Below are 26,029 nucleotides of genomic sequence, written 5' to 3'. Positions count from 1 at the left end.
TCTTTATAACAACAATAGTAAAGGCGGGGGACATTCATAGCCGACCTGACGTGACCCTGATCAATGCTGCAATTACGTTCAGGCGCCAGACAGGGGCACCATTGTTATGCATTCGGTTGACAAAGGTGGAGAAGCTGTCAGAGATTTTCTACGAGAAGATTGCCGTTGTACACTGTCCTTTTCGGAAGTACCTAATTCTATCGTGTAGTAGTTCATCAAATTACATCAGTGATATGTGTTAAATTAGTGTTATGCTTGACAACATTTGATTGTTTAACTATAGTTGTTGTATCTAACTGAATAACTAATTGGCGTGACGACCCGGAAAAGTAAGGCCATTCTGCTCGCTATCTTCACTTCGAGAATATTTCTGACCATATAGCTAAGCCCAATTGACAACGACGATGCCAGCGATAGAAGATTCTTACGGTGTGTTTTAATTCAACACATTATTTTAGTTTGTCATTGTCATGTTTTATTTATATCTGATACAGTTGTATTACATAAATCTCGTTGGGGCGACTCTCTTTGGTCATAACACGCGCTCCACAGCTAGTGGAACTAGCAGCTAGCTAGCTAGCTAACCGTATATATGGTGTAACGTTCATCCATGGTAAACATCGCTTTAACTTTTTAAAATCTTTTAAGGCACTGGCGATATTGTGGACACCATTTGCAGGCTAAATCCAGATCTGTTAGCCGAATCAGTGAGTATGCAAAACACCAGGCGTATTCATACATATATTCTTAAAGCAATGTGAATATAAGCGTTTTCTCTTGAACAGGAGGCACTGGTGCATTCTATGATGTTACTTATCTTCACAGTGTCAACACATTTTGAGTTATCTCCGGGGGCAGACCAGAGGAGTGGATTCAGCAGAGGTTTTTGACGTGAGTAGGCATTTGAAGGAGTATTAGATATGTTTACTTTATTATTGTGCAATGTCCAGATATTTCAGAAAGCTGGAGTCACACTTGAATGCGAATCTTTACAGAGCATCATCAGATTCCTCTTATTAACGTTCAGGTATGCCATGTAACCATGATGTACATCAATGTGGTTACACAGCTACTGTAAATATAAAGTACCAGTGTTTTTTTTTTATTCCAGGTCTGCTGGGAAGAGCAAACTCTCTGCAGATGACCTTATGTCAAGGCTGGAAGAAGGCAGCAACAAGTGGTCCAAAGCATCGCTGCAGGTTTGTAAAGTTAAATGTCCATAAAAACATCTAATAAAATGTTTACAGAATTACATAATGTTGTCTTTGCATAGGTGCTTCACAACTTATGGAGTGAGCATGGAGAATCGGTGCAAGTCCAGCAGGCCGTGCAGGACATGCTCAGCGTCGGTCAGGTGAAAAACGGAATAGGTCGGCCTCATGCATTTGACCGGATACAGCTGCACGTTAACATTGCTTTTCCTTGCTGCAGCTGGTAGACATGCAGTGGAAGCTGGGCCTGGCAGTGAGCTCTGACACCTGCCGCTCTCTCAACTCGCCCTTTGTGACCATCCTGTTGAAGATCGCAGAGCCCTCGGGACAGATCAGTCAAAAGACTTTTGAGATGACCGTACCGCAGTTTCAGGTCTGCATAAATTGCTGTTGCCGGTCTGCTAATAGATATTGTGAATGATTATTTAACTCTTTCTTCTTTACAGAACTTTCACAAGCAGATGAAGGAGGTTGTGGCTGCTATGGATACCGTCTGATGCTTCATGAAGCTCCTATTTTTGTGCTTTTATGATTCATGGACCGATTGGTGATATTCAATATTGCCACACTTGTTTACACACTTGTTTGTCAAATGAAGATCAAAGGAAATTCCATAAGAGATTTACTTTTTTTGCTACAATAGTTCACAAAAAGTGAATACACCCCTCACAATATGTAACTATTACCTACAATGCTGCCCTGTGCTTACTACCCTTTAATCCATTTACTATGCCGCTTATCCTCAGTAGGGTCGCGGGGGTATGCTGGAGCCTATCCCAGCTGTCTTTGCGCAAAAGCGGGGTACACCCTGGACTGGTCGCCAGCCAATCGCAGGGCACATATAGACAAACAACCATTCACACTCACATTCATACCTATGGACAATGTAGAGTGGCCAATTAACCTAGCATGTATGTCTTTGGAATGTGGGAGGAAACCCACAGACACATGGGGAGAACATGCAAACTTCACACAGATATCACACAGAAACACACAATGTGCAAATATTGCCTTTTCCACTTTCCTAAAACAAACGTATGTCATTTTCTAAAGTTAAACTATATAAAATAGAGCTTTATAGTGGGAGAGCAGCCGGTTTGCTTTGCTCCACTCAACTGATAAGGTTGCATATGGAGCAGCTGCTATTTTTAGGGAACCTTGTTGGATTCATGACCTCTGTTAGATGGAATCCATTCCTCGTGTTAAAATGTTGATATTTTAAATGGAGGAGAGAACACAGTAAAGCAGGGGTGTCCAAAAGAAAGTTGGCAACACGAAACGGTTAAACACTTTGCTGTAATGTTTGACAGTATTACAGAGCAACAGATTTTCCCAGGTAAATTCCTGATAGCCAGACTTTAGTTTTGTTAAGTAAAGTTGCAGCATTTTTGCAGCATGTTTATTTTTGGCTTTGTAACATTTATTCATTTATTTTGTATAGCGCTTGACCTTATTAGGGTTTCAGGGTTATGCTAGAGCCTATCCCAGCTGACTTTGAGTGAGAGGCGGGGTAAACACAAGACTGGTTGTCAGCCAATCGCAGGGCCTTGCAGTAGTTATGTCATTGCAGTTTGTAATTTACAGCACTTTCCTCTTGCATGTGTTTTAAAGTGTTGGTCGGTTTTGGTTTTGGATAATTTCTATGTTTGGACGTTACTGCATTTTTGTCTCCGTCGGCACATTGTAGAAATTACCTTCAATTTAATGAGAAAAAGCTTAAACATTGATATTAATGACTATTAATATCACTAAGTAGACACAAAACCTTTTTAAAAATATACAATATAGTGTCTTTTAAGAAAAATACAAAATTAAATTTATGAAAATTGACCCTGCAACCTTTGTTTTTTCAGTATGTGGCCCCCAAAGTGGAAAATGTTTGGACATTTCTGCTCTAAACCATTGAACAATCTAGGACAGGCAAAGTATACGTAGGTCTAAATGTGTCTGTCTGTAGACTTTACATTAAACATTACAATAAATATGTTTTATTTCCGAAATTGTTGTTTCGGCAAAATTATTAGTTTACTTGGCATGATATAGTAAACGCGTATCGACCATCACTTGCTGTCACGTTTCTGCACAGGCCCCGCCCCTCAGCGAACACATGTGCCGTGTGCTGGGCGGGGTCGAGGACAGAGACACATGGAGGGCTCCGCCTCTCTCCTCCAGACAAGACGCCAGTGTGGAAGAAAGGGAAAGGAAAGAAAGACGACAGGAAAGCCTTAATAATTTGGATTTTTTTGAAGCAGAATAGATATGTGGCTATTGCCGGCTCTGTGCGTGAGGACCCGGATGTTGGACTCATTGACGTGATGTGCTCCTGGAGGCAGTAAATCGCGTCAAGGCAGTGTTGTGTTTACATTGGGAGCCACGTTTTGTGTAGCGCGGGACACACAACACATGCAAGGGAATCTAATGATACAACTTACCTTTTTAGCCGACTACTGCATGACACACAAAGCCCTGCACACTTACCACATTTGCGCCTATCGGGGAGTGGCAGCAACATTCTTTTAAACAACTTTTTTTTTTAAGCGTAGTCACAGCTGTCCAACATGGAGCCCCCCCAGGGCGAGAAGGACAAGCGTTTCGCCCTCACCTACATTGGCTGGTCGACCCTGGACCGCCGCACCACGTTGCCCATGTTGCCGTGGCTGGTGGCCGAGATCCGGCGAAGGAGCGAGAGGGGCGACTGTGGCCCCGCCATGCAACCCCGTGAGGTGCAGCTCGTCCTGCACAGCCACTTACTTCGCTGCGTGCCCTGCTCATCCTCCTCCTCCTCCTCCTCTTCTTCCAACAACTACTCGGTGTTCATCTTCGAGCACAAGGCGCAGCACATCTCACGTTTCCTGCACAACAGCAATGACCTCACCTACTTTGCCTACCTGCTGCGGGCCCACCCTGACAACCCGGAGGGCGAGATGTCCTGTCACGTGTTCAAGGCCGGAGACCCCAACCAGGTACAACACTAACAGTGGTGCACACAGTTGCACATGTATTGCATTCAAATATGTCTTAAAGGTCAGTCACTTCATCAAAGCATACCATAGCAACCCCTTTAATCCATACAACTACACCATCTAGTGGCTGTGACCATCATAAGGAGGACATGAGAGTTGACATTATAAGATACCATACCACCAAAATTACTATTCATTCATTCATTTTCTACCGCTTATCCTCACGAGGGTTGCGGGGGGTGCTGGAGCCTATCCCAGCTGTCTTTGGGCGAGAGGCGGGGTACACCCTGGACTGGTGGCCAGCCAATCGCAGGTCACATATAGACAAACAACCATTCACACTCACATTCATACCTATGGACAATTTGGAGTTGCCAATTAACCTAGCATGCACGCGGAGAACATGCAAACTCTACACAGAGATGGCCGAGGGTGGAATTGAACCCTGGTCTCCTAGCTGTGAGGTCAGCGCGCTAACCACTCGACCGCCGTGCCGCCTCCAATATTATTAAATACTTAAAATTGTTTTCCTTTGAGCTTACATGCAAATTTACATGTGGAATTTGGTATACTAACCACACATGGGATGTAGAGTAAATTGATAACAATAATGAAAACAATTTTTTAAATGTAACAATGGTTAATGCTTCACAGACTGTTATGGAAACAAAAACAATAGGGAAGTGCACATTTGTCTGTTTATTGTAAAGAAATGGTGAATGCTTTGAAGTAGAATTTGTGATTACTTGGAAACAATGGCGAGAAATTCCCCAAAAGGAAACAAATCGAGGATTGGAGTGCTGGTTAATACATCACCGCAAATCATAGCAACCTGTGAGCACAGTTTGACGATATGCTTGCGAAGAGTAGGGTACCCATATTGAACAAGAAATTTCGATGTAGAAGTATGACAAACCTTAACATGTACAATGTAGCATTCTGTAAATGGGTCATTCCATGTCATTTGAACCAAAGGACGGAACATTTCCCTTCCATGCCCCCTCAGATTTTGTTATAATTCAAGTAAAATAGTCTCTATACCATATAAACCAGGAATAAAATAAAATTGTTTCAAAACTTCTAATTATTAAGGATGTAAAGATTGCATAACCCTTGTTTTCTCTCAAACTATTATTGCCAAACTTTGCTCCTTTGGGTAGTTTTTCATGCAAAATGCAAATGCCTTATTTTTGTTCCCCCAAATCTTAGGTGTCCCTGAACCGATTTTTTCAAGATTTGCATGTTATGTTCTTTGGTACCTCTAGAATGTAAGATACATAAATCAGCAATGCACATGCATTCGGTCCCCTTGGTCATTGGCCAAAATATCTGCATATCCTGCCATAAGAGGGCCCCCCTAGTGTCGTCACACAACCCAGTGGGGAAGACCTACATGACCGAGATCCACGTCCAGTGCTAGACACAGATTTATGTGAATCACAGCAAAATCTGAGAGTGTGGGGTTCCACCCATTGGTTGATTTGACATGGAATGGTGGGTAAATATCAGAAATATTCCCCACAAATTGAATATTGTAACCTTGGTTAGTACATCACAAACAATTATAGCAACCCATGATAGTTATTAGATTGAACGCTTTGTGAATTCCAGTCGAGAGTGACAAGAGACTCATTTTACACAGCACACAAATTTTCTTCTTTAGCATGCAAACAACATGCCTTTTAATGCTTTTAATACAACATTAGCATAATTTAATATTGACACTGAGGACTGCTCAGTCTCAACCATTCAGTCTGATTATTAAAATGTCAATATTCTCTAAAGAGTTAGTTACTCACAGGTTGTGAGGGTGCTTGTTTTATGTTTTTTTTTTGTGTTTTTTTTTCATTTTTAGAATGACCCTGACTCTTAGTAAACACAAAGATCCTTGATGTGACAACTGTGCCATTGAACCCGCCTTTGCAATCACATACTGTAGATTATTGGTGGTTCTAAATGTGTTTTGGCATTAAGTACTGTATTTAGGCCACCAGCTGATGATGATGATGATGATGAAGCTAGCGAGAGAGCACACTGGAATTTGGAGGGGGAAAGTTAATCCAGTTCTGCGCTTTTTTTCCCCTCTGCGGTATACGAAACACAATAAATCAAGGGTGTCCAAACTTTTTCCAGCGAGGGCCGCATACTGAATAATGAAATGATGCAAGCACCACTTGGGTATTTTGTTAAGCAACACAGTTAACCTGATAAGTTATATTTAAAAAAAAAAAGCTTTGTGATACAGGTGAAAAAGCATATTATTATCACGAATGCTGCTATTTGCTTTATTCTCCCCATTTTTGCTGTTGTATTTTTACATTTAGAAAATATTTCAACTTTCTTCTTAAACAATCTTTGCAAATTTGTTTTTATTTTTATTCCCACCAAGCAGTATGGTTGAGTTCTTGGCATTTCCCTCATTTTGCCCCACTTAAACGCTCAATGATGATACAACTTGTGAACACACTTTGGCTAATAATTAGAATCCTTGTTTCCACCAAAGTGTCTGGAACTGGTGTTTCGATACAGCGACTGTACCATTTACTTGTATAGGGTGGAGCTAGCTGTCTGTTGATTGGTCAGCAGGGAATTGTCCCATTGACATAGAAACATGGCGTGAACGATGATGTGAGAAATTTGGAAAATTTGGAAAAAAAGAAAAATGTTTTTGGACACTTTACATTTGCTTTTGCTCAACAATGAATTTTTGAGAAACATTTTGTATTGTGCTGTGATGTGATGCGATGCTAGTACTTCAGTATTTCAGCCATAAACCAAACCAAAATGAGCAGTACTTCCTGGGAGAAATATGGCTTTAGTTGAACTGTAGTGCTGTATTGAAAAATGTATTATTATTTTTTTTACTTTTTGGGCAGTTCAGGAATCTTGCTTTTTTTGTTCTCCTGTATCCCACTTGAATTTCTCCTATCATTCCATAGCTCTGCTGTCAGAGGGGCCTCGAACGTACCTCATCTTGACTTATTACGCAATCGAAACTGGTTTGGCAGTCTGCAAGCGAGCAACATGTGCAGGACGGCCCTAGTGGAATGCACTTCTTCTACTACCCTTACCAAGCGTTTAATTGATGACTTTCCTGTTTGTGTCGTTTGGGACAAGGTGCTATTTTAAGCGGTGACAAGCACAATTTCAAAGCTATTATTAGCTGTAAACGTGACATGGGAACTGTTTACCTCGGAGAGATCCTCATCATGGATTGCAGGGCAGTTGGTAATGGAGATCATTAGAAGATAAGAACACTGGGGGTGGGGTGGGGCAGGAGACATACTGTACATTTTAACTGGAGAGGAATATGAGTACTGTATCTCTTGTTTGACAGGTTGGTTGCTTGCTTGACTTGAAACGCAAGCTCATTCAAGGCTTTGTTGTTGTGGGACTTTTAAAGTTACATATTAACCCAAAAGGCCTTTTGTGCAATCATTTCTGTATTACAAAGGTACACTAGAATATTCAATTATGGTGCACACATGAAGTGTGTTCGGAGTTCTATTATAACCTTTTACCCATTTTTGTGGAACGTGTCGGATAGCAATTGTATGTCCTTGGCAAGAGAGATAAATTTAACACAACTGCATTGTTACATTTAATTACCTGGTTAGTTTGCAATATGATCCTGGATCATTTGAGTCTGAAGAGGACCCATGCATCATCACCTCTGTTCTCACTTAGAATATAGCCACAGTGGACCCATGAAGAGGACTGCTTGGGATGCTGTAACCGGGCGTTGGTGGTCGGTTTTGCCGGTGACGGTTGTTTGTTGCCACCCATGTGCGATGACGAGACATTTTTTGTGCCATGTTTTACTGGGTGCAAAACTTCACTCTCTATCACTCTCACAAAGACAAGAAGTCCCACACGGCAGACATGCTTGTTTTGGTTTTGTGAAGGGAAAGTGGACAGGAGACACTCGCTATAGGCTGGACGCTGCAGTGGGGATGGAACTGATCAGCGAATGTCTTCTTCTTTCTCTTTGGGCTTTTCCCTTCAGGGGTCGCCACAGCAAATCAATCTCCTCCATCTCTATCTCCAACCCTGTCTTCTGCACCTGTCTCTCTCACATCAACTACTCTCATGTCCTCTTTCACTACATCCATAAACCTCCTCTTTGGTTTTCCTCTACGCCTCCTACCTGGCAGCATCCTTCTATCCATCTCTCCTCTGGACATGTCACAACCATCTCAGTCTGGCCTCTCCGACTTTATCTCCAAGGCCTCTAACATGTAATGTCCCTCTGATATATTCATTCCTGATCCTATCCATCCTGGTCACTCCCGATGAGAACCTCAGCATCCTCATCTATGCTACCTCCAGTTCTGCTTCCTGTCTTTTCCTCAGTGGCACCGTCTCTAGACCAAACAACATGGCTGGTCCCACCACAGTTTTGTATACTTTTCCTTTCATTTTAGCTGAAACTCTTCTATCACACATCACGCCTGACACTTTTCTCCACCCGTTCCATCCTGCCTGGACACGCTTCTTCACCTCCTTTTCACAATCTCCATTGTTCTGAACTGTTGACCCCAAGTACTTTAAATTCTCCACCTTCTGTATCTCTTCTCCCTGTAACCTCACTCTTCCACTTGGGTCCCTCTCATTCACACACGTATACAAGTATATGTGCACATGTCGATACCATGCTTTTTCTCTGTATCGGCTGATACTGATCAGTGGATGACTGATTGGACCACCCCAGTTGACATCATTGAATCATTCACAATCCAATCCAATAACTAATAATTACACATAGTAATTTCTCAATGGTTCTGTAAATAGCCTATGTAATATGTCAGTCAAAATAGCTACATAGTTACATTATACACAGTTCATGCGTTATATCCAGTTAGCTCCTGCTGAAAGTTTTCAGCAATGGGCACATTTTCCAGTTATTCATGAAATAGTAGTTTCACAAAGGAAAGTGTAGAAAACAAACATTACTGAAGTCAATTTCAAGATGCTGACTTCATGAGCATTATTAAATATAAAGGCAGCATTTATGCTGCGGCTATCGCTTTGGATCTCAGTGGCCTTAATACCCGCACCAAGCAAAGGTGACATAACTTGTGTTTTGTTTTGGAATAAGACATGAACCCGTGCCCACTTGTCTCATCCTCGGGACGATGGAAAAGCACTGGAAACATTCCACAACACATGACTAGAGTCAAGTGTCTTGAGAAGCTTGTCGTTCAGCTGAACAAAGCCACTTACTGTATACAGTGTGCACTAGTGCCTAAAAATAGCGCCACCATAATTATCTACTTAAAAGGTCTCATGTTATTGTGTATTTCACGAATTTCACGAGTACTGCAATTTCCAGTGTATAACTTTGAACCCTGTAACTTGTGCCGGTGTGGCTAATTTATGATCATCTTGCGACATCTTCTTTACTTAAAAACTACTACTAATCGTTTAAATACACTCTTGGTAGCGCGCTTCAGTCCCTGACGAAGAGCTATAAATTAGTCAATATGCTGTCAGATGGGCCGGCTGAAGCATAATTACTCACACTATAATTTTGTTCTGTGCGACTGTATAAAATATGTTAATTGCTCAATCATTAAATCCACTGGACCCTGTATTAAACAGTTAATGCATCAGTTGTATCAGTTACAGTTGCATTTTACGGGAACCTCAGTTTTGGCTAAAGAAGGCTGAAGGCTGGTGCGACCTTGACAGTTGTTTTGTCTGCCAAATCTTCATTGTCAGTCTTCCTGTGGCTTCCTGTGTGTTTTCCAAGGAGGTTGCACAAGAGTTTGCAGCCACAGATTGTCTGCGACTTGACTTGTTCCTGCACGCGAGTGGCAGAAACGTATTTCCTGAATTTTACAACAGCAGCTGCAACAGAGCAGTGACTCTCACGATGACCCTGAACGGCTCTGATTTCTTGCAAGCCAAATGTTGTCACTTCTGTGCTGGGCAATGTGGGCATTCCCTGGCTGCATGTCTGGTTTGTCTGTTATTTACTGGCCTTGAATTCATAATGAAGAGTTGATCCATATTAATTGCTCATCAAACTTATTTTTTACCACCTTTTATTCTCCATTGTTGTGATAACGTCACCATATTCCATTGTTTTTATTTAAGGTGCCTGAGGTGATCAGCAGCATTCGCCAGGTGTCCAAATCAGCCCTAAAGGAAGACAACAAACCAAAACAGGAAGCCGATGAGGCCTTCTACAACTCCCAGAAGTTTGAAGTACTCTATTGTGGCAAGGTTGGATGTGATAACAGGATACAAAGATTAATTTCCATTTTGTCACGTTTTTCCACTTAAAAGTGCATTTTTTTCATCACAGGTGATGGTGGGGCACAAAAAGGCTCCGTCCACACTCATTGATGACTGCATCGATAAGTTTCGCCAGCATGAGGTGAAGCGTAAGCGCCTTCTTAATGGCCAGAGAGGCTCTGTAGAAAAGGTCCCGGTGGAGTTCACCATTGGCGGGGAAGGCGATCCGCTGTCCTCGACCCTGAATGAGAAGACTGAACAGCCAGAGGATCCGAGAGGGGACGACTTCTTTGGTTAGAGAAGCTGATAGCTGGAGAATTAGATTTGCAAATTTCCTTTTAATTACATCCCAGTTTACACTCAGTCCTAGGCTTAACTGTGTGCATGTCCTCAACACTAGGCCGGGATTATCTTCACTGTAGCCCATTTATTTACCTCAAAGAAACAGGCGATAATTGCAGAGAAACTGTGTATATAAGCTACAGTATAACAACTGCATTTTAAAGCTATGATAATAATTTGGGGTGCATGAGAAAATACTGCATACTGCACGCCGTGCAGTATTTTCTCATGCACCCCAATTCATACTCCATTCACACTCATCATATATATATATACTGCAAAAGTACCCTATAGATGAATTAGTAATTAAAAAACATTGTTAATAAATTGGGCTTGCACGGCGGTCGAGTGGTTAGCGCGCAGACCTCACAGCTAGGAGACCCAAGTTCAATCCCACCCTCGGCCATACTCCGGTTTCCTCCCACATTCCAAAAACATGCTAGGTTAATTGGTGACTCCAAATTGTCCATAGGTATGAATGTGAGTGTGAATGGTTGTTTGTCTATATGTGCCCTGTGATTGGCTGGCGACCAGTCCAGGGTGTACCCCGCCTCTCGCCCAAAGACAGCTGGGATAGGCTCCAGCAACCCTCGTGAGGATAAGCGGTAGAAAATGAATGAGAAAATGGAGAGAAAAACTGCTCTGTTTGACCACATGGTCATTTATTATTTATGTCAAGTATACTGCACAACACAGCAGCATCAGAACCAATGTTGTAATAGTTAACAGTAGCAAATTGCTCAGGTAGAAATATCTGCTGTATGCTAACCATTTGAAATATGTTGAATGTTGAATAGTAAAAAATAAGTACATGAGTCGTGCCAATTAGCCCTTAATGTTTGTAATGTTCAGGCTTATCCAGCAGCGCCAGTCAGAGCAGCCTGAGAGGAATGTTTCCTGAGTGCATCCTGGAAGATTCGGGCTTTCAGGAGCCACAGGAGTTTCGCACACGCTGCAGCAGCATGGCAGGAAGTCTGCAGAAGCCCAGCGAAGGTCCTGGCATGATTGAAACTGCACGCCGCAGACACGCTAGTGCTCCAAACCACGTTCAGCCGTCCGATTCGGACAAAAACAGAACTATGCTCTTCCAGGTAGGTGTAATGGATGCATCCTCTTGATAGTCCTTTCTGGAGTCCAGTTGGTTGAAGACACTCGCTCCATTGATGAAACACAGCACTGCTGCTTAGTATGCTCCTGAAAACTTTGCAGGATGAGATGGATGTGAAAGAGCCCTTTTTACACATCACTGCAGTGTAAACATTACGGCCTAAATGGGGAAATGCATGACTCTGTGCTAGACTTTGACCTACACTTAGACCCAGAAGTAAAACTTGTGCTCGAATTAAGACATAGACGTTCAGTTCAGTTTCGCCCAAAGACAGCTGGGATAGCCTCCAGCATACCCGAGTTAAGATAAGCGGCATAAAAAATGATTGGATGGATGGAAAATAGAATGGCAGGAGAAATAAGTACATTCTATCCATATAGAGAAAATAAACATATTACAGTGCATATGGTAATTATTACAATTTGCACTATATGTGTATAATTTGCCCAAAACAATTTGGAAATATGGCGGCATGGTGGACTAGTGGTTAGCGCGCAGACCTCACAGCTAGGAGACCAGGGTTCAATTCCACTCTCGGCCATCTCTGTCTGGAGTTTGTGTGGGTTTTCTCCCACATTCCAAAAACATGCTAGGTTAATAGGTGACTCCAGATTGTCCATAGGTATGAATGTGAGTGTGAATGGTTGTTTGTCTATATGTGCCCTGTGATTGGCTGGCGACCAGTCCAGGGTGTACCCCGCCTCTCGCCCAAAGACAGCTGGGATAGGCTCCAGCACCCCCGCCTCGTGAGGAAAAAGCGGTACAAAATGAATGAATGAATGAATTTAGAAATACATATTTTTCTTTGGAAAGAGACAAATTTGCCTCACACCTGTTTTAGCATGCTCAGACTTGTCAAACACGGATGCAGAGTTATATTTATAGGATACTTTATTTACACCTTTTGGACTTCAAGTCAGAAGTTCTGGTGTAAGCTTTATGGGTTTCACTCTAAATTTACCCACAGTGCTAATGCCTGACTATGCTGCTCCTGTGTGTTGTGTTGTGTGTTGTGTATTTGTTGTGTGCAGAGTAGCTGCAGTGCCGCTTCACTTTAAACAGGTTGTAACTCCTCAGTGCTGCTGTTACTGGGAAAAAAAAGGAGCAGCTTGTGGCGTGGCATGTTTTTTTTTTTTTTTTAAAAGGAAAAGCAACATGATCTGCAGCGTGGCTCAGCTGCTGTCTCTCACAGCACATTTACACGTGAGGCTAATTATAGCCCGGGTGCACACTCAATATGTTACACAGCAAGAAAATCATTTGTACAGTCATAGTAACATTGATTTTGAAGCAATATACACTACTTACTTTCCCCAATGCACATACATGTTATATGAATCAACTGTTGTTTTTTTCTGTACAGGTTGGCCGTTTTGAAGTCAACCTCATCAGCCCAGATAGCAAAACTGTAGTGTTGGAAAAGAACTTCAAAGATATTTCATCTTGCTGTCAGGTTGGTTTGTTTTTTTTTCTCCTGACACAAATACACTAAAAGCTCCTCATCATTATTAGAGCCCTGTAGACATGAAATAACACCCCTATTGTCACCTTTACACTCCTTATTTGTTGTTTACACTGTACATTGTGCAACAATTACGCACAAGCTACAGGATCACTGCAAGGACACAAAATATGGCCACCCGTTGTAAGCATTAGCATGCTACTGAGCTAACTTGTTAGCCTCTAAATGATTTATTATAAATTTGTTTACACCACATTGCGCAACAATTACGTGCAAGCTACGGGATCACTGCTGGTACACAAAAGATGGCCACCACTTTAAGCATTAGCATGCTACTGAGCTAGCTAGTTGGTCTCCAAATGATTTATACTCAACTTAATGGGGACCTATTTGGCTCATTTTTTTGACCCTGTAGAGCAGCTACACACAATAATCCGCACATAAAACTTTGTAGATCTTCGAGAATTTGCACCTATTCCAGCTGTATTTCCTTGACTTCCTGACTACGGCGAACAACACTTTGTAATTTAGTGGCCATATGGGTTGATAATAAATGAATTAAGTATTTGGAGAGGTAATTGAAAGTGTTTAAAAGCTACTGGCAACTCATGAGCTACTGACTAGAGACCCCTGACATAACCACGCTATGTTTAAACCATGGGAGGTTATTTATTTAGATGACTGCAAAGATCCTATCGATTTTGAATGACGTCCAATAACATGTCTGGTTATTTCAGTGGGGACTGCTGGGCCAATTATCAAGAGGTTAAAAATGACTAATATGGTTGATATGGCTCCAGGGTATCAAGCAAACAGATCATTTTGGGTTCATCTGTCGTGACCCATCAGAATCTGGTCCCAGCCAGTATGTGTGCTTCGTCTTCCAGTGTGCCAGCGAGTCCTTGGTGAGTCGCCCTCAGCACTTCATAAAAAAATACTTGGATTTTGATAAATGTAAAATTTATGTCTGATGTGCAAAGGTGGATGAGGTGATGCTAACCCTGAAGCAGGCCTTCAGTACAGCAGCTGCCTTGCAGAGCAGCAAGACTCAGATCCAGCTATGCGAGGCCTGCCCCATGCATGACTTGCACAAGCTCTGCGAGCGTATTGAAGGTACATCAGATGTTGCTGTTCATAGTATATATTGCATATAAATAAACATGTCCAGTTTAGTTTTAACTCATTAAGATTGCCTTAAAAGCGAGCTCATGGGTTTGGCCACTAAATGACAATTTTGTATTGGCTGATGGGGAATAAATCGTAAAGTGCACCATGAATTCTGCCTTGCAAAATGTGGCCAAAATGTGGCATATTTAGGAAAAAAAATAATAACAAATAAAAGAAACATTGAGGCAAATGAATGAAACTAAAACCAGTTGAAATTTTATTACCAGTTGTGATTTATTGTTGACTTTTTTAATGAGACCCAAAAGCAACATTTCAGCTTGATTTCCAATTATTTCATGTGAGTAAAAGTAGTGGAAAATGAGATTGACAGGTGTTTTAGTCCTGCTTATCCAATCAATAAATAACACTAAATGTTGAAAACGCTCAATTTCAGTGTAGTGATAGGATATTTAGTGTAGGATAGGTTCACAATTCACAATTGATTCACAATTGCTTGTTTTTCAGCCATAGACAGCTCTCTGGTTTTCATGTTGTTTTCACCTCTAAATGTAGTCTACCCATTCTTAAACTGAGCATCGACATTCAGATCAGCATCACATCAAAAATGGGTGTGTTCAAACAAAAGGTGCAATCATCTTCTAAATAGTGTGTCCGATCCAGATCTCAATACCTGGAAATAAAACCTGAAATATTGCTCTCTGTTCTCATATTTTTTTAATGTCAAACCCAAATGTTTTTCGCCCTACAGCAAAAACAACAAAAATGACTATTTTAATAATTTTGGAGGGCACAGTAGCTCACCATAAGCCCTACTTCTCATCATAATAATTAAGATTTAAATGATTGAAAACTAGCAAACTAATTAGTAGAACAGTAAAACTGTCTGAACTATCAACCTGCTTCCCTCTTTCCTTTCATTGAAAATGGCAAACATCAGTAAATAGTTGGATCAGGCTTAGAGTTGTTTTTTTTTTTTTCATCATTTAATTTTTTTTTTACAACACATCAGACCAGTTGCCAGTAGCGACATAATGTTTTTAGCTGGCGCCAATGTTGTGGTTAATTTAGCACCAAACAACGTCAGTGCATTGCATAAACACTATTATTACTGTTAGAGCTGGATGCGGTGGAGAAGGAATAGGATGCAGAACTCGGATATCTAAACATATTTGGGTTGAACTGATGACAGAGAAAGCAATTTTTATTCTTGAATGAAAATAAAGGGCTCCAACAGAAGGCACACTTTTTTGCATATATTATTTTCATGGATTGTAGTAGTCCATTCACACTCATCATAATTAAATAGGGAATACTACATTTGGTATACACTGTATAAGTACCCTATAGATTAATTAGTCATGAAAAAAACGAGTGGTTAGCGCGCAGACCTCACAGCTAGGAGACCAGTGTTCAATTCCACCCTCTGCCATCTCTGTATGGAGTTTGCATGTTCTCCACGTGCATGCATGGGTTTTCTTCCTCCCACATTCCAAAAACATGCTAGGTTAATTGGTGACTCCAAATTGTCCATAGGTATGAATGTGAGTGTGAATGGTTGTTTGTCTATATGTGCCCTGTGATTGGCTGGCGACCATTCCAGAGGTGTACCCCACCTCTCGCCCGAAGGCAGCTGGGATAGGCTCCAGCACCCCCGCGACCCTCGTGAATGAATGAATGTTAATAAATTGTATGGTAAATAAACATAGTACTAGCACTTCTGATCTGGGGACATAATGCGTGTGAAGGGATATTGTAGACAATAGTAGTCATATTTATATACTTCATAACAACAAGTGAGAGAGTAAAAGGAAGAGTACTGTAAATTTCTTGTTCCCACATACAAACACCACAGTGCATGTCACATGACCTCCATGTAATGCCACTGATGTCTTGTGGTGATTGTCAACTGTTCCTCAGGATAGTATTTATTTGCGCTTTTCCAGGCCTCTACCCGCCTCGGGCAAAGCTTGCCATTCAGAAGTATCTCTCCCAGCTGGCTGACCATGAGCAAGTGGACATATTTGAACGAGTTCAGGTAAGGTTGGCGGTGCAACTGGAAGTGTTAATAGTGATGTGGTGAGTGATTCACGAGTAAACGACTCTTGTTTTTGCTGTTGTGCAGAAACAGAAACCCAGTTCAGACCAAGAGGAGAATGAGCTGGTTATTCTGCATCTTAGACAGCTTTGTGAAAGCAAGCAGAAAACACACCTCCATATTGGAGAGGCTCCCCAGGTAACTCCAAAAGACAAGAGGATGATTTCTCTACAGCAGGGGTGCCCAAACCTTTTCAGTCGAGGGTCTCGATGCTAAAGATGCTAAAAACGAATCCACCAGTCCAATGTAGGTCAATATATGCTAATATATCTGAACAAAACATCCAGAACTTAGTTTTGTTTTACAGCCGACAAAGCAAATTATTGTAAAATGTAATTATATTGTTTAATTAATAATTAATTACAATTTTCAAATATGCAGAGGACCTATAAAAAATAAGCTGCGGACCAAAAATGACCCCTGGGCCGCACTTTGGACACCCCTGATTTATACTTTATATATACAGTGCACTTGTTTTCTCTGAGTGGCCAGCTTACTGGTGTGTGTGAGTGACGGGAAGCAAAGCTCTGATTTGCATGGAGGAGTAGAAGTCATTTGGTACCGTCACCTGTTAGTCTGCATATATAAATCTTTGGATCCCCAAATATAAGTATTTTTCGGAATTTTCAGAGCTTCCATGATGTACATGCCATCATACTGTGTATCCAAAATACAAAGTACAACCTTAGACATCATTGTTGTGACATTTATATTATTTACGATCATTGTCATTGTCCTTAGAATGTGGCAAACAACACATCGACAGGGGATGGCACATCCACGGGCAGCCGCTTCAAGCTAGACATCCTTAAAAACAAAGCTCGCTCGTCCCTCACCAGCTCTCTGGAGAACATCCTGGCCAGGGTAAGTGTCTCGACCTCAGGTGCCTGGGTGTGTCTACCACAGGACACCCGTTTGTCCATGCCTGCCGCTTGTTGTCATTGTCCTCCAGGGGGGATTGACCCATATTTGCAGGCGGCAGAGTAATAAAACATCAGACAGTAACAAGATCTAGGCTGATCTCAGATCTGAGGCCCCAGCTGCCATCTGTTATTTTCTTACAGACTTTATTAGTAACCGAATGGAAAAAAACAGCTGGGAATTATTTGTGCTTAATTGAGGAAAAGTGATTATGAAAAGCTCCTCCCATTAGGTAGAACAACAAAGTATTTATATGTTGAATAAATACAGTTTTAAAGATATTTGTAAAGAAAGAATATAAAAATATATGTATGTCCATGCATCTATCCATTTTTTATTCCACTTGTCTTCATTAGAGTCACCTGTAAGCTGGAGGCTATCCCAGATGACTTTGAGCGAGAGATGTTGCCAACACACTCACCACTAGGCCACTGTGTGGACATTTACAACATATTTTTAAATTATTGTTATTTGTATTTTCTGGTGTTATGACAATAATTGTTTTTAATGTCATTTTCACCGTAAATATCCTTGTCATTCATGGTTGTGGGTGTCTCATCTCCAGGGGGCCAGCCGGATGCGAGGCCGTCTGGGTAGCATGGGAAGCATGAGCAGCTTTGAAAGAGTAAGTGTCCAACTGAGTATTCTGGGAATTACCATCTCCTTTTTTTTTTTTTCTTCTTGGAAAAACGTCTGATATATGTTTCAAATGTCAGTCTTCCAGTCACATGGGTTCTTCATGCTGCTGCAGGCTCACGTGGAAACACAATAATAATACAGTGGACTCAAAGCAGTGCAGCCAACCTTTTGGACTGTGGTGTCACTGTTGTGTAGAATGTGGAACCACAGTGTGACGCGGTCCCTGTGACTACATCATAAGAGATGTATGAAATATAAAACTGTGACTTTATTTTTCCAAGAAAAAGCTCTGTGTTGCTGGAAGTTGGAAAGAGTTTAGTGTGGATGAATTAGGGCATAACATTACCACTACTTCAAATTAACAGCTTTTTCAAGTAACCCCAAAATGTATAATTTTTCTCCTAATGATGCTTACATTTTGTGTAAAATCTTACTAAATTATTGTAGGCTTGTGTTAAAAACCGGATGGAACACAACTTCCACAAACTCAACAGTGACATCCATCCATTTTCTGTACCGCTTATCGTCAATAGGGTCGTGAGCATGCTGGAGCCTATCCCAGCTGTCTTCGGGCGAGAGGCAGGGTACACCTTGGACTGGTCGCCAGCCAATCACAGGGCACATATAGACAAACAACCACTCACATTCATACCTATGGACAATTTGGAGTCGCCAATTAACCTAGCATGTTTTTGGAATGTGGGAGGAAACCGGAGTACCCGGAGAAAACCCACCCACACACGCAGGGAGAAAATACACACAGATGCAAGGAATTGAACCCAGATCTCCTAGTTGTGTGGTCTATGTGCTAACCACTCGTACACTGTGCAGCCCTCAACAGTGATAAAACAGATATATCCGTTCATCACTTACATTCTCTGCCGCTGAAACCCTCATCCATGCATTGTCACATTCAGAATCGAATATATTCAGAACTCCGCTGCCCGCCTCCTCACCTCCACCCGCTACCCCTGTCCTTCAAAACCGCCACTGGCTTCCCCCAACGTATTCATTTCAAAGTCCTTCTCATTACCTTCAAAGCTCTCCACAATTTGACCCCTTCATACCTCACAGACCTGCTCCATCCACACAATCCCTTGCTTCCCCTTTGCTCCTCAGACTCCAACGTCCTGGCACTTACCTGTAGGACCAAGCTCCGAACCCGGGGAGACGGAGCCTATTCACCCTATTCACTACATGCTTGCTCTGACCTTCCCACCTTCAAAAAACAACTCAAAACCCGCCTGTTCAAATATTTTTTAAAACCCTTATTTATGATTTATCTCACTGTAAAGCATCTTTGAAAAGCTTGAAAAGTGCTATACAAATAAAATGTATTATTATTATTATTTTAAAGAAAACATTTTCTGCATTTTCTACTCATTTTTCAACAACTTCTCATAAAACATAAATAATAAAGTAAAAGAAAAACAGTATTAAATACAAAAAAAGCAATAAAAGTAAGAAGTAGGAGTATTAGTATTAAAAATAAAAAAATAGAGAATAAAGTCAGACATTTATGAGAAAAAAATATTACTTTTACCAAAACCACTCAATGATTTTACAATTTTATGGCCTAATATTTATAAAAATACAATGCAATACTATGTATATAATGTAATAATAATAATAATGCAATGAATGTTGCAATATGCATTATATAATAATGCATATTGAATGTTCTCAATTTTTTTAGGGCTTCAAAATTTAAAAAAAAAGAATGAATTTAAAATTAAAATTTAAAATAAAAAAAATTGTTCTACTTTCTTGTTAGAACTGAGTAGTCCTTTAGAAGTAGGGGGGTAGCAATATTTTAAGTTTTTAAGTGAATACATTTTTTTCTCAACAATATTGATATTTTTGCTTCACGTTGTGTGCCAGTGTGTAAATAACATTTTTATAAATTTTGCTATAGAAAATGTCCACGTTAGGACATGCCAGTCCCCTTTTCCTTTATTTCCTTTGTTATTTTCCTTTATAGTGGACATATGCTGAGCCTTCTTCCTCTTTTTGTTGACATGCCAGAGGAAAGAAAAGCACTCAGGCTTAACTTTAATCGTCCAATCACAACACATTTAGCTGACATAGGTAGTATGTAGTGTAGCAAATAAAGAATGTGACCCTACTTCCTTTTAACATGTCACCAATACACGTGAGTCACATGATGAAGCTAATTAGCATACAATGGACCAGGGCGTTGCACTAGCAGATGTGTGCATAGAAGGGACAGAACTTATTATTGACACAGCGAGTGCAGACATTTAATATATTTTGAACATTTAGCCTGACTTTCAACCTTTTTTCACGACATTCAACATTTGCTATACAATACAGCTAACCTGATTCATGCTCTCTAGCAGGATGAGGAATCCACGGATATCTCACCGCCGGTGTCCCCGCCTCCTTTCTCAGACGACGACCCGGAAGCCGGCCTGCAGTTCCGTCGGCGCGCTCATACTTTCAGCCATCCGCCTGTGAAGAAGCGCATCTCCTTCGAAGGCCCGTCCAGTGGCCAGGTCAAGCAGGCGCCTCTGCGGAGGCAGCAGTCGACCACCGGTGAAGCACTGCAAAGCAGGTAGCTTAATGGAGACTAGTTTTAGTTGGGAATAGTACACTTTAGCTCCATAATGTTGAAGATTTTTTCAATAACTGTCTTTTACGTGTACAGTGGTGTGAATCTCAGTAGGATTCAGATTTTTCACACCACTGTTTTTTTGGTGTTTCAGAAAATGGAATTATTGTGCTTGGCAAGGCACTCAATGTCACCCAATGACGTACACTCCACAGCAAATAGGGTCCACATTCATTCCTTTGCCACAAAAAGTGTACATTTTAACAATTTTTAGGGCCTATATTACAAAAATACATTATGAGGAATCAGAAATATACGAGAATAAAGTGGTAATATTGTTAGCATATTGTTAGCATAGCGTAGATACCAACCTATTGGCAGTTGGGCTGTTAATGAGTTTTTAACATGCACCGTTTTACATTAACAAAAACAATGCCACAAACATGACATGAAATGGGGAAATTAACATACGCAAGCATAATTTTACCTTTATTGGACACCCTGTGCAAACACCAACAAGAAAGAGGAGGGATTGAGTTTAGATGTACGTTTGACTGCACTAGCAAGCTCGCTATGCTGAATGACGTTTTGTATGCTTGTTCATTTTTTTTTTTAATTTTCAAACCAGCCTCAGTTTACCTTAAATTCATCAACAGACTCATTTGTTGTAGGCCTTTTCTTTGTTATATCCACACGCAGCAGCCTCTTCTCTGAAACATTGTCTCCCGCTAGCTCTAGCTAGCCATTGGTTCACACCAGTAACAAATTCTCAACATCTTTGATGCTTTGCGGTGTCTGTTTACTTAAAACTGTTGTTCCTTTTTCAACATTATCTCATTTGATTATGTTGTTATTCTTCAGGATGGTACTTATTGTTGTTGAGGGCTTCTGGGAAATCCTGGTGAGATTGGCAACACAGACACCATCTTTGTACTCTTGATACTTTTTTGACCTTTAGTTACGTGGTATTCCTACTTGTATCATAACTACTCAGGGGTGTCATGATACACAAGATTACGTCCACGAGCACGAGATGAATTTTTTTTTTACTTTACACTGTACGAATGACAAAAAGGCTTGTTCCATTCATGCGCTAAGGTGCTTGTTAGAGATGTCTAGTATGACCCAGTGAAAGCACCGCAGCATAGAGGCACTATTTTTTAAATTTGTGCAGATTTTGCTTGACAACCTTATCTGCTTGCTTCACTTAGAAGACACACACACATACCCTAGACTGACACTAGCTGCAACCTGTTAGAAGCAAACACATAGCCACCCCACTGATACATATAGGAGAGCGATTCCACCCCTGCAAGGCTGGAACCTGGTTACCTAGGTTACCTCCTAGTTCGGGGCTTCCTCCTCCGAGACTTACAGTAGATGGACAGAAGCTCCAGCACCGGGCTTTGCAACATCTTCCAGAACAATTACTTCACTAAGGATTGAAAATACACCCCGACTGTCTCCAACTGATCTCTTCTCGGGATAAACAAACTCGAACGTTTCAGAATTTGGTAGTTTATTTTCGATTATTGTGTCATTCATTTAATTCCTCGTCCCAGGCCTTTTTCTGAGCGAGAAAATCTGTCTGGTTTTAATTTCCTGAGATCTTGCGATGCCATTACTACTACTACTATGACTACTTATCACAGTAACATTACCTTTTTTTCCTGACATTTAAATTTTTTCTCATTATGATTTTATTCTGTATTCTATTTTTTCCCACCAAAATACAATATACAGTACAATTTCCAGCACAAAAACATTTTATTCTCTTAACGGGAACTTTTTCTTGTTAATTTATGATAAAATTACTATAAAATAAAAACAAAAATGTTCCCTAATTATATTATATCCACTTATTATATCGATATGTTTGTACAAAATTGTACTAAATTTATAAATAATTAAAAAATAATAATAAATTGAGAAAAAAATCAGGAGTGTGTTAAAGCTATAGTAGTAGCTGTAAATGTTTAATCATTTGAACACATAAATATTCTGCCGACAACATAAACATACACAATATGATTTATTTGTGAGCAATAACATCACACCTTTTATAAGCGTCAGGTCCCCTCTCGTTCGCCTTCCTATGTGTGTAACGTGTTTGTTTTCCATGTGTGGTTGGACGCTTCACAGTCCCGTGGCCGTGTCGAGAACGCGCAGTTTGTCGGAGAGCCAGTCCTTCAGCCTCCCCTCCTCCTTCTCCACTCCCACTTTCCTGAAAAGCTTTTACCAGGGCTCGCTGGGCTCCCTCAGCTCTCTGACAGACAGCGGGAGCCTCAAGAGGTGACGCTCCCAGACAAACTGGCTGAAATTATTGCTATTATTATTTGAAAGTGCTGGGATGGCCGTAGATGAATACGTGTTGGCTGTCCAAACACTTTAACACCCAGCTTTTTTTTTTAGTTTTCTGTCCTTTCCTGAGAACATTTTCCCACTATTCCTTTCATGGTGCACACGCCCTGTTCTTGTTTGGCTCAGAAGTAGAAGGGGATGCTGATATGACCCCAGACCTCCTTTGCATTGCTTGCATGTGGATGGCGATCTCTTTGCTGCACAATTCAAGCCTCGAAGTCAGGGGTCGGGAACCTTTTTGGCCAAGAGATTAATGAAAGCCACATATTTTAAAATGTATTTCATGCCAGCCTTTTTTATTTTTTTTAACATTGACTAGAACTAAAGACCAACAATTTTACAATATAATATGTCTCTAAAATATTCTTTGTATGAACATTGTTATACGGAAGCTATCCGATAATAAATAAAATACTTCTTTCCATTAATGCAACTATATATATATATATATATATATTTTCGCCGTCTTCTGTATCAAAAGGTTTGTCTCTGCAGAATGAGCTAGCTGACTATTTGATTAAAGAAAGGGAAGTCTAATTATTGACATCTCAATTTTTTTTTCTCAATTTTCCGGTGACAATTAGGTTTTGTCTGACCCGGAAAATATCAGAAGGAAAGCTGCCATTGATGATGGATGAATGGAATACAAATGCATAAGTTGTTTTTTTTAATGTTATTTTTAACACTGTGATTTCTGCAATGTTTTACTTTAAAGTGGCAGCAATCCAAAGTTATTTTTGTATACATTTTTATTGTGTTTAGACATGTCTGAGAGACCCGAGCCATGGGTTCCCTTCCCCTGATCTAAGCTGATGGTAGCTTGCATTAACATCAGCTGCCCTGACTGGCACAGGAACAAGACTTTGTGCATCAAGTGTGACACTCATGTAAGCGTGGGTGTCTGCTTGGCGCAAAGTAAAGGTTAATATTTAAAATATTAATGACATTCTCCCGAGCAGAACCTTGTCAAATGTCACAGGATGAGTCTCATCCTCACATTTCAAATTTGAATCTTTTTTTATTCTACCTTTTTGTCTTTTAAAGATGCTTTTTAAAAAAGAAAAAAATGAATCCTAAGCTGCTCTGCTGTGATAGCAGCTCTAACAGGATAAATGAAGCGTTCATTGTTTGTTCAATCTACTGAATTGTCGAATACAGTTTGCTTCATTAACATATCTAATGGCTGCAACGTGTTTATTGTCTATCATTCAGCATCATCCCTTTAACGCCAGTGTAAGGTTTCATCTGTTGCTCCTGTGTGTAGAGATTGTGCGTGTGTGTATTGTAACACTACACTTGTGTCTTTGTGGCTCCGCCCACATCTCCAGCATCAATGGCGAAGGTAGGAAGAGGACGCTGTCAGGCTGCAGCAGTGACTCTGTGAGCGGAGCCCCACCTCCGAGCCCCCGCAGGGTCTCCTGGAGGCAGAAGATCTTCCTGAGGGTCGCTTCACCCATAAACAAGCCCTCCATGCACAACTCAGGTGCCGTCAATCCATCGATCACTCTAATCAATGACTGTTCAGCTGAGAAGTTCACATGGCTGTTATTTGATACCGGTGATGGGGGCAGTTCTTGCTTTTTTTTACTTGTAATATTAATATGTTTTTCATCAAAATATGACAAGTACTATCATAATATTGCATTTTTATACGCAACTTGTACTATTAGTCCCAGTTTTTATGTTTTCTTGTAATTTTGCAACTACAAAGATAATTTCATTTATATATTATTCTCATTTGTTTAACATGCTTAATGTTCACAAAAGTGTAAAAAGAAGTTAACCACTGGTAATAGTCGGTAATATTACAGAGTACAATTTTTTTAGTAAATATTTAAATATTTTTTCTCCTAATTATTGCTCCTTTCTGCAAATTGTATTAGTTTACAAATTGAATTCAAACTTGTTTGACTTGTTTAACCTGCTTAATGCATGCACTGCTAATAGTTTTCACATATTCTAATTACTTTCCTGTTGTTTCTTTAGACCAATCAGATGCCAGGGAGCTGTTGCCACTCTCCCCTCGTGCCCCGGACTCCAACGAGGACCCCCTGGGGCGTCGCCTGGCAGGGGAGCGTCCAAAGAGGACGGCGGCGGACTACAGGGCATTATGGAAGACCGCCATTCGTCAGCAGATCCTGCTGCTCCGCATGGAGAAGGAGAACCAGAGACTGGAGGGTGAGTTGGTGGCTGCACCGTTTATAACTGCACAGCAAGCTTAAATAACAGTTTGTCTTGTCAACCATGTTTATGTGGACAGCTCAGAGGGGGCCATCTTGGTGTATGTGAGATGTATCTAGAGGTTACGTGTGTGTGTGTGTGTGTCATGTTCACACATGCATCCACATAAACATACAAAGAAGTAGGTCAAAGTGCATGGTATCATTTTCCTGTTCGGGGAGACAACACAGAATACATTGTTGCATTGTCGCCCTCTAATGGCCACTATTGTTTAAAACACATGCATTTAAAACCTGGTATACTCTATTTATTATGTTGGCAGCAATTGGGCTACACACAACGTTCAGCAATACGTATTAATGCTGTTATTATATTGTTGTAATTACTTATTCACAGCCCCTCCCCCAAATGTTTTATGGGCTTTATCTTCGTATTAATGCAATTTCCCTCCTCAATTTTTATAATTACTTTAACTGACTCAATTCTCATTCTTTGTAATATGGAACATTTTTAAGTAGTTCTTTAGCAATGTAACATATTTTGTGTTTTAAGTCATAATTCATAATTTTCATAGTACTATGGCTCAACCCCTGCCCTCCAAATTTTTTTTTATTATTTTGTAGTGTAACTTTTTTTACATTAATATTTTTTTTAAAAGGAAAATATGAAAACTGTAATTCATATTGTCATCATAAAAATTATAAATTATATACAATTGTTTTTTTTACTACAGTTTTGAATGTCTTAATTTCCCTGAAAACTTTTATTGCAGCATAATTACTATTATTTGTGGGGTAAAAACTAAC

At 40.5% G+C, this 26,029-nt stretch overlaps 2 protein-coding genes across 5 annotated transcripts in view; both read left to right on the top strand.

The window, feature by feature from the left end:
* The first annotated feature begins 152 nt into the window (after nucleotides 1–152).
* commd6 (COMM domain containing 6) lies at nucleotides 153–2,070 on the top strand. Of its 2 annotated transcripts, none has more exons than XM_058082418.2 (8): nucleotides 153–429; nucleotides 649–707; nucleotides 826–891; nucleotides 951–1,027; nucleotides 1,112–1,199; nucleotides 1,274–1,354; nucleotides 1,432–1,584; nucleotides 1,658–2,070. In XM_058082418.2, the coding sequence occupies exons 1-8, from the start codon at nucleotides 405–407 to the stop codon at nucleotides 1,706–1,708; spliced, it is 600 nt and encodes a 199-aa protein (XP_057938401.2). In that variant the 5' UTR covers nucleotides 153–404; the 3' UTR covers nucleotides 1,709–2,070. The 2 variants fall into 2 exon arrangements, with proteins under 2 accessions (XP_057938401.2, XP_057938402.2); XM_058082419.2 differs by having other exon boundaries at nucleotides 156–329; nucleotides 1,658–2,066.
* A 1,308-nt stretch (nucleotides 2,071–3,378) lies between these two features.
* Nucleotides 3,379–26,029, top strand: part of tbc1d4 (TBC1 domain family, member 4) — a 28,685-nt gene continuing 6,034 nt past the window's right edge. Inside the window, exons 1-15 of one of the 3 annotated variants that reach the window (XM_058082416.2) lie at nucleotides 3,379–4,174; nucleotides 10,274–10,402; nucleotides 10,485–10,707; nucleotides 11,609–11,847; nucleotides 13,228–13,317; nucleotides 14,127–14,231; nucleotides 14,307–14,439; nucleotides 16,398–16,489; nucleotides 16,577–16,687; nucleotides 17,291–17,413; nucleotides 18,036–18,095; nucleotides 20,470–20,684; nucleotides 22,824–22,973; nucleotides 24,371–24,525; nucleotides 25,029–25,220. In XM_058082416.2, coding sequence (XP_057938399.2) covers nucleotides 3,770–4,174; nucleotides 10,274–10,402; nucleotides 10,485–10,707; nucleotides 11,609–11,847; nucleotides 13,228–13,317; nucleotides 14,127–14,231; nucleotides 14,307–14,439; nucleotides 16,398–16,489; nucleotides 16,577–16,687; nucleotides 17,291–17,413; nucleotides 18,036–18,095; nucleotides 20,470–20,684; nucleotides 22,824–22,973; nucleotides 24,371–24,525; nucleotides 25,029–25,220 — 2,422 coding nt within the window. In that variant the 5' untranslated portion in view covers nucleotides 3,379–3,769. Of the gene's footprint in view, nucleotides 4,175–10,273; nucleotides 10,403–10,484; nucleotides 10,708–11,608; nucleotides 11,848–13,227; nucleotides 13,318–14,126; nucleotides 14,232–14,306; nucleotides 14,440–16,397; nucleotides 16,490–16,576; nucleotides 16,688–17,290; nucleotides 17,414–18,035; nucleotides 18,096–20,466; nucleotides 20,685–22,823; nucleotides 22,974–24,370; nucleotides 24,526–25,028; nucleotides 25,221–26,029 lie in introns of all 3 variants that reach the window. The other 2 variants (XM_058082415.2, XM_058082417.2) reach the window with 2 other exon arrangements.

Source organism: Doryrhamphus excisus, linkage group LG12 (genome assembly GCF_037039965.1).
Source record: "Doryrhamphus excisus strain RoL-2023G ecotype Guam linkage group LG12, RoL_Dexc_Guam_v1.1, whole genome shotgun sequence".
NCBI lineage: Eukaryota > Metazoa > Chordata > Actinopteri > Syngnathiformes > Syngnathidae > Doryrhamphus > Doryrhamphus excisus.
This window is presented reverse-complemented; position numbering and strand designations above follow the sequence as displayed.

Coding starts and splice junctions, on each gene's coding strand:
- commd6 (XM_058082418.2), top strand. CDS start 405: ATGCCAGCGATAGAAGATTCTTACG. Junction 708..825: donor CAGATCTGTTAGCCGAATCA/GTGAGTATGCAA, acceptor TTATCTTCACAG/TGTCAACACATTTTGAGTTA. Junction 1,585..1,657: donor TGACCGTACCGCAGTTTCAG/GTCTGCATAAAT, acceptor TCTTCTTTACAG/AACTTTCACAAGCAGATGAA.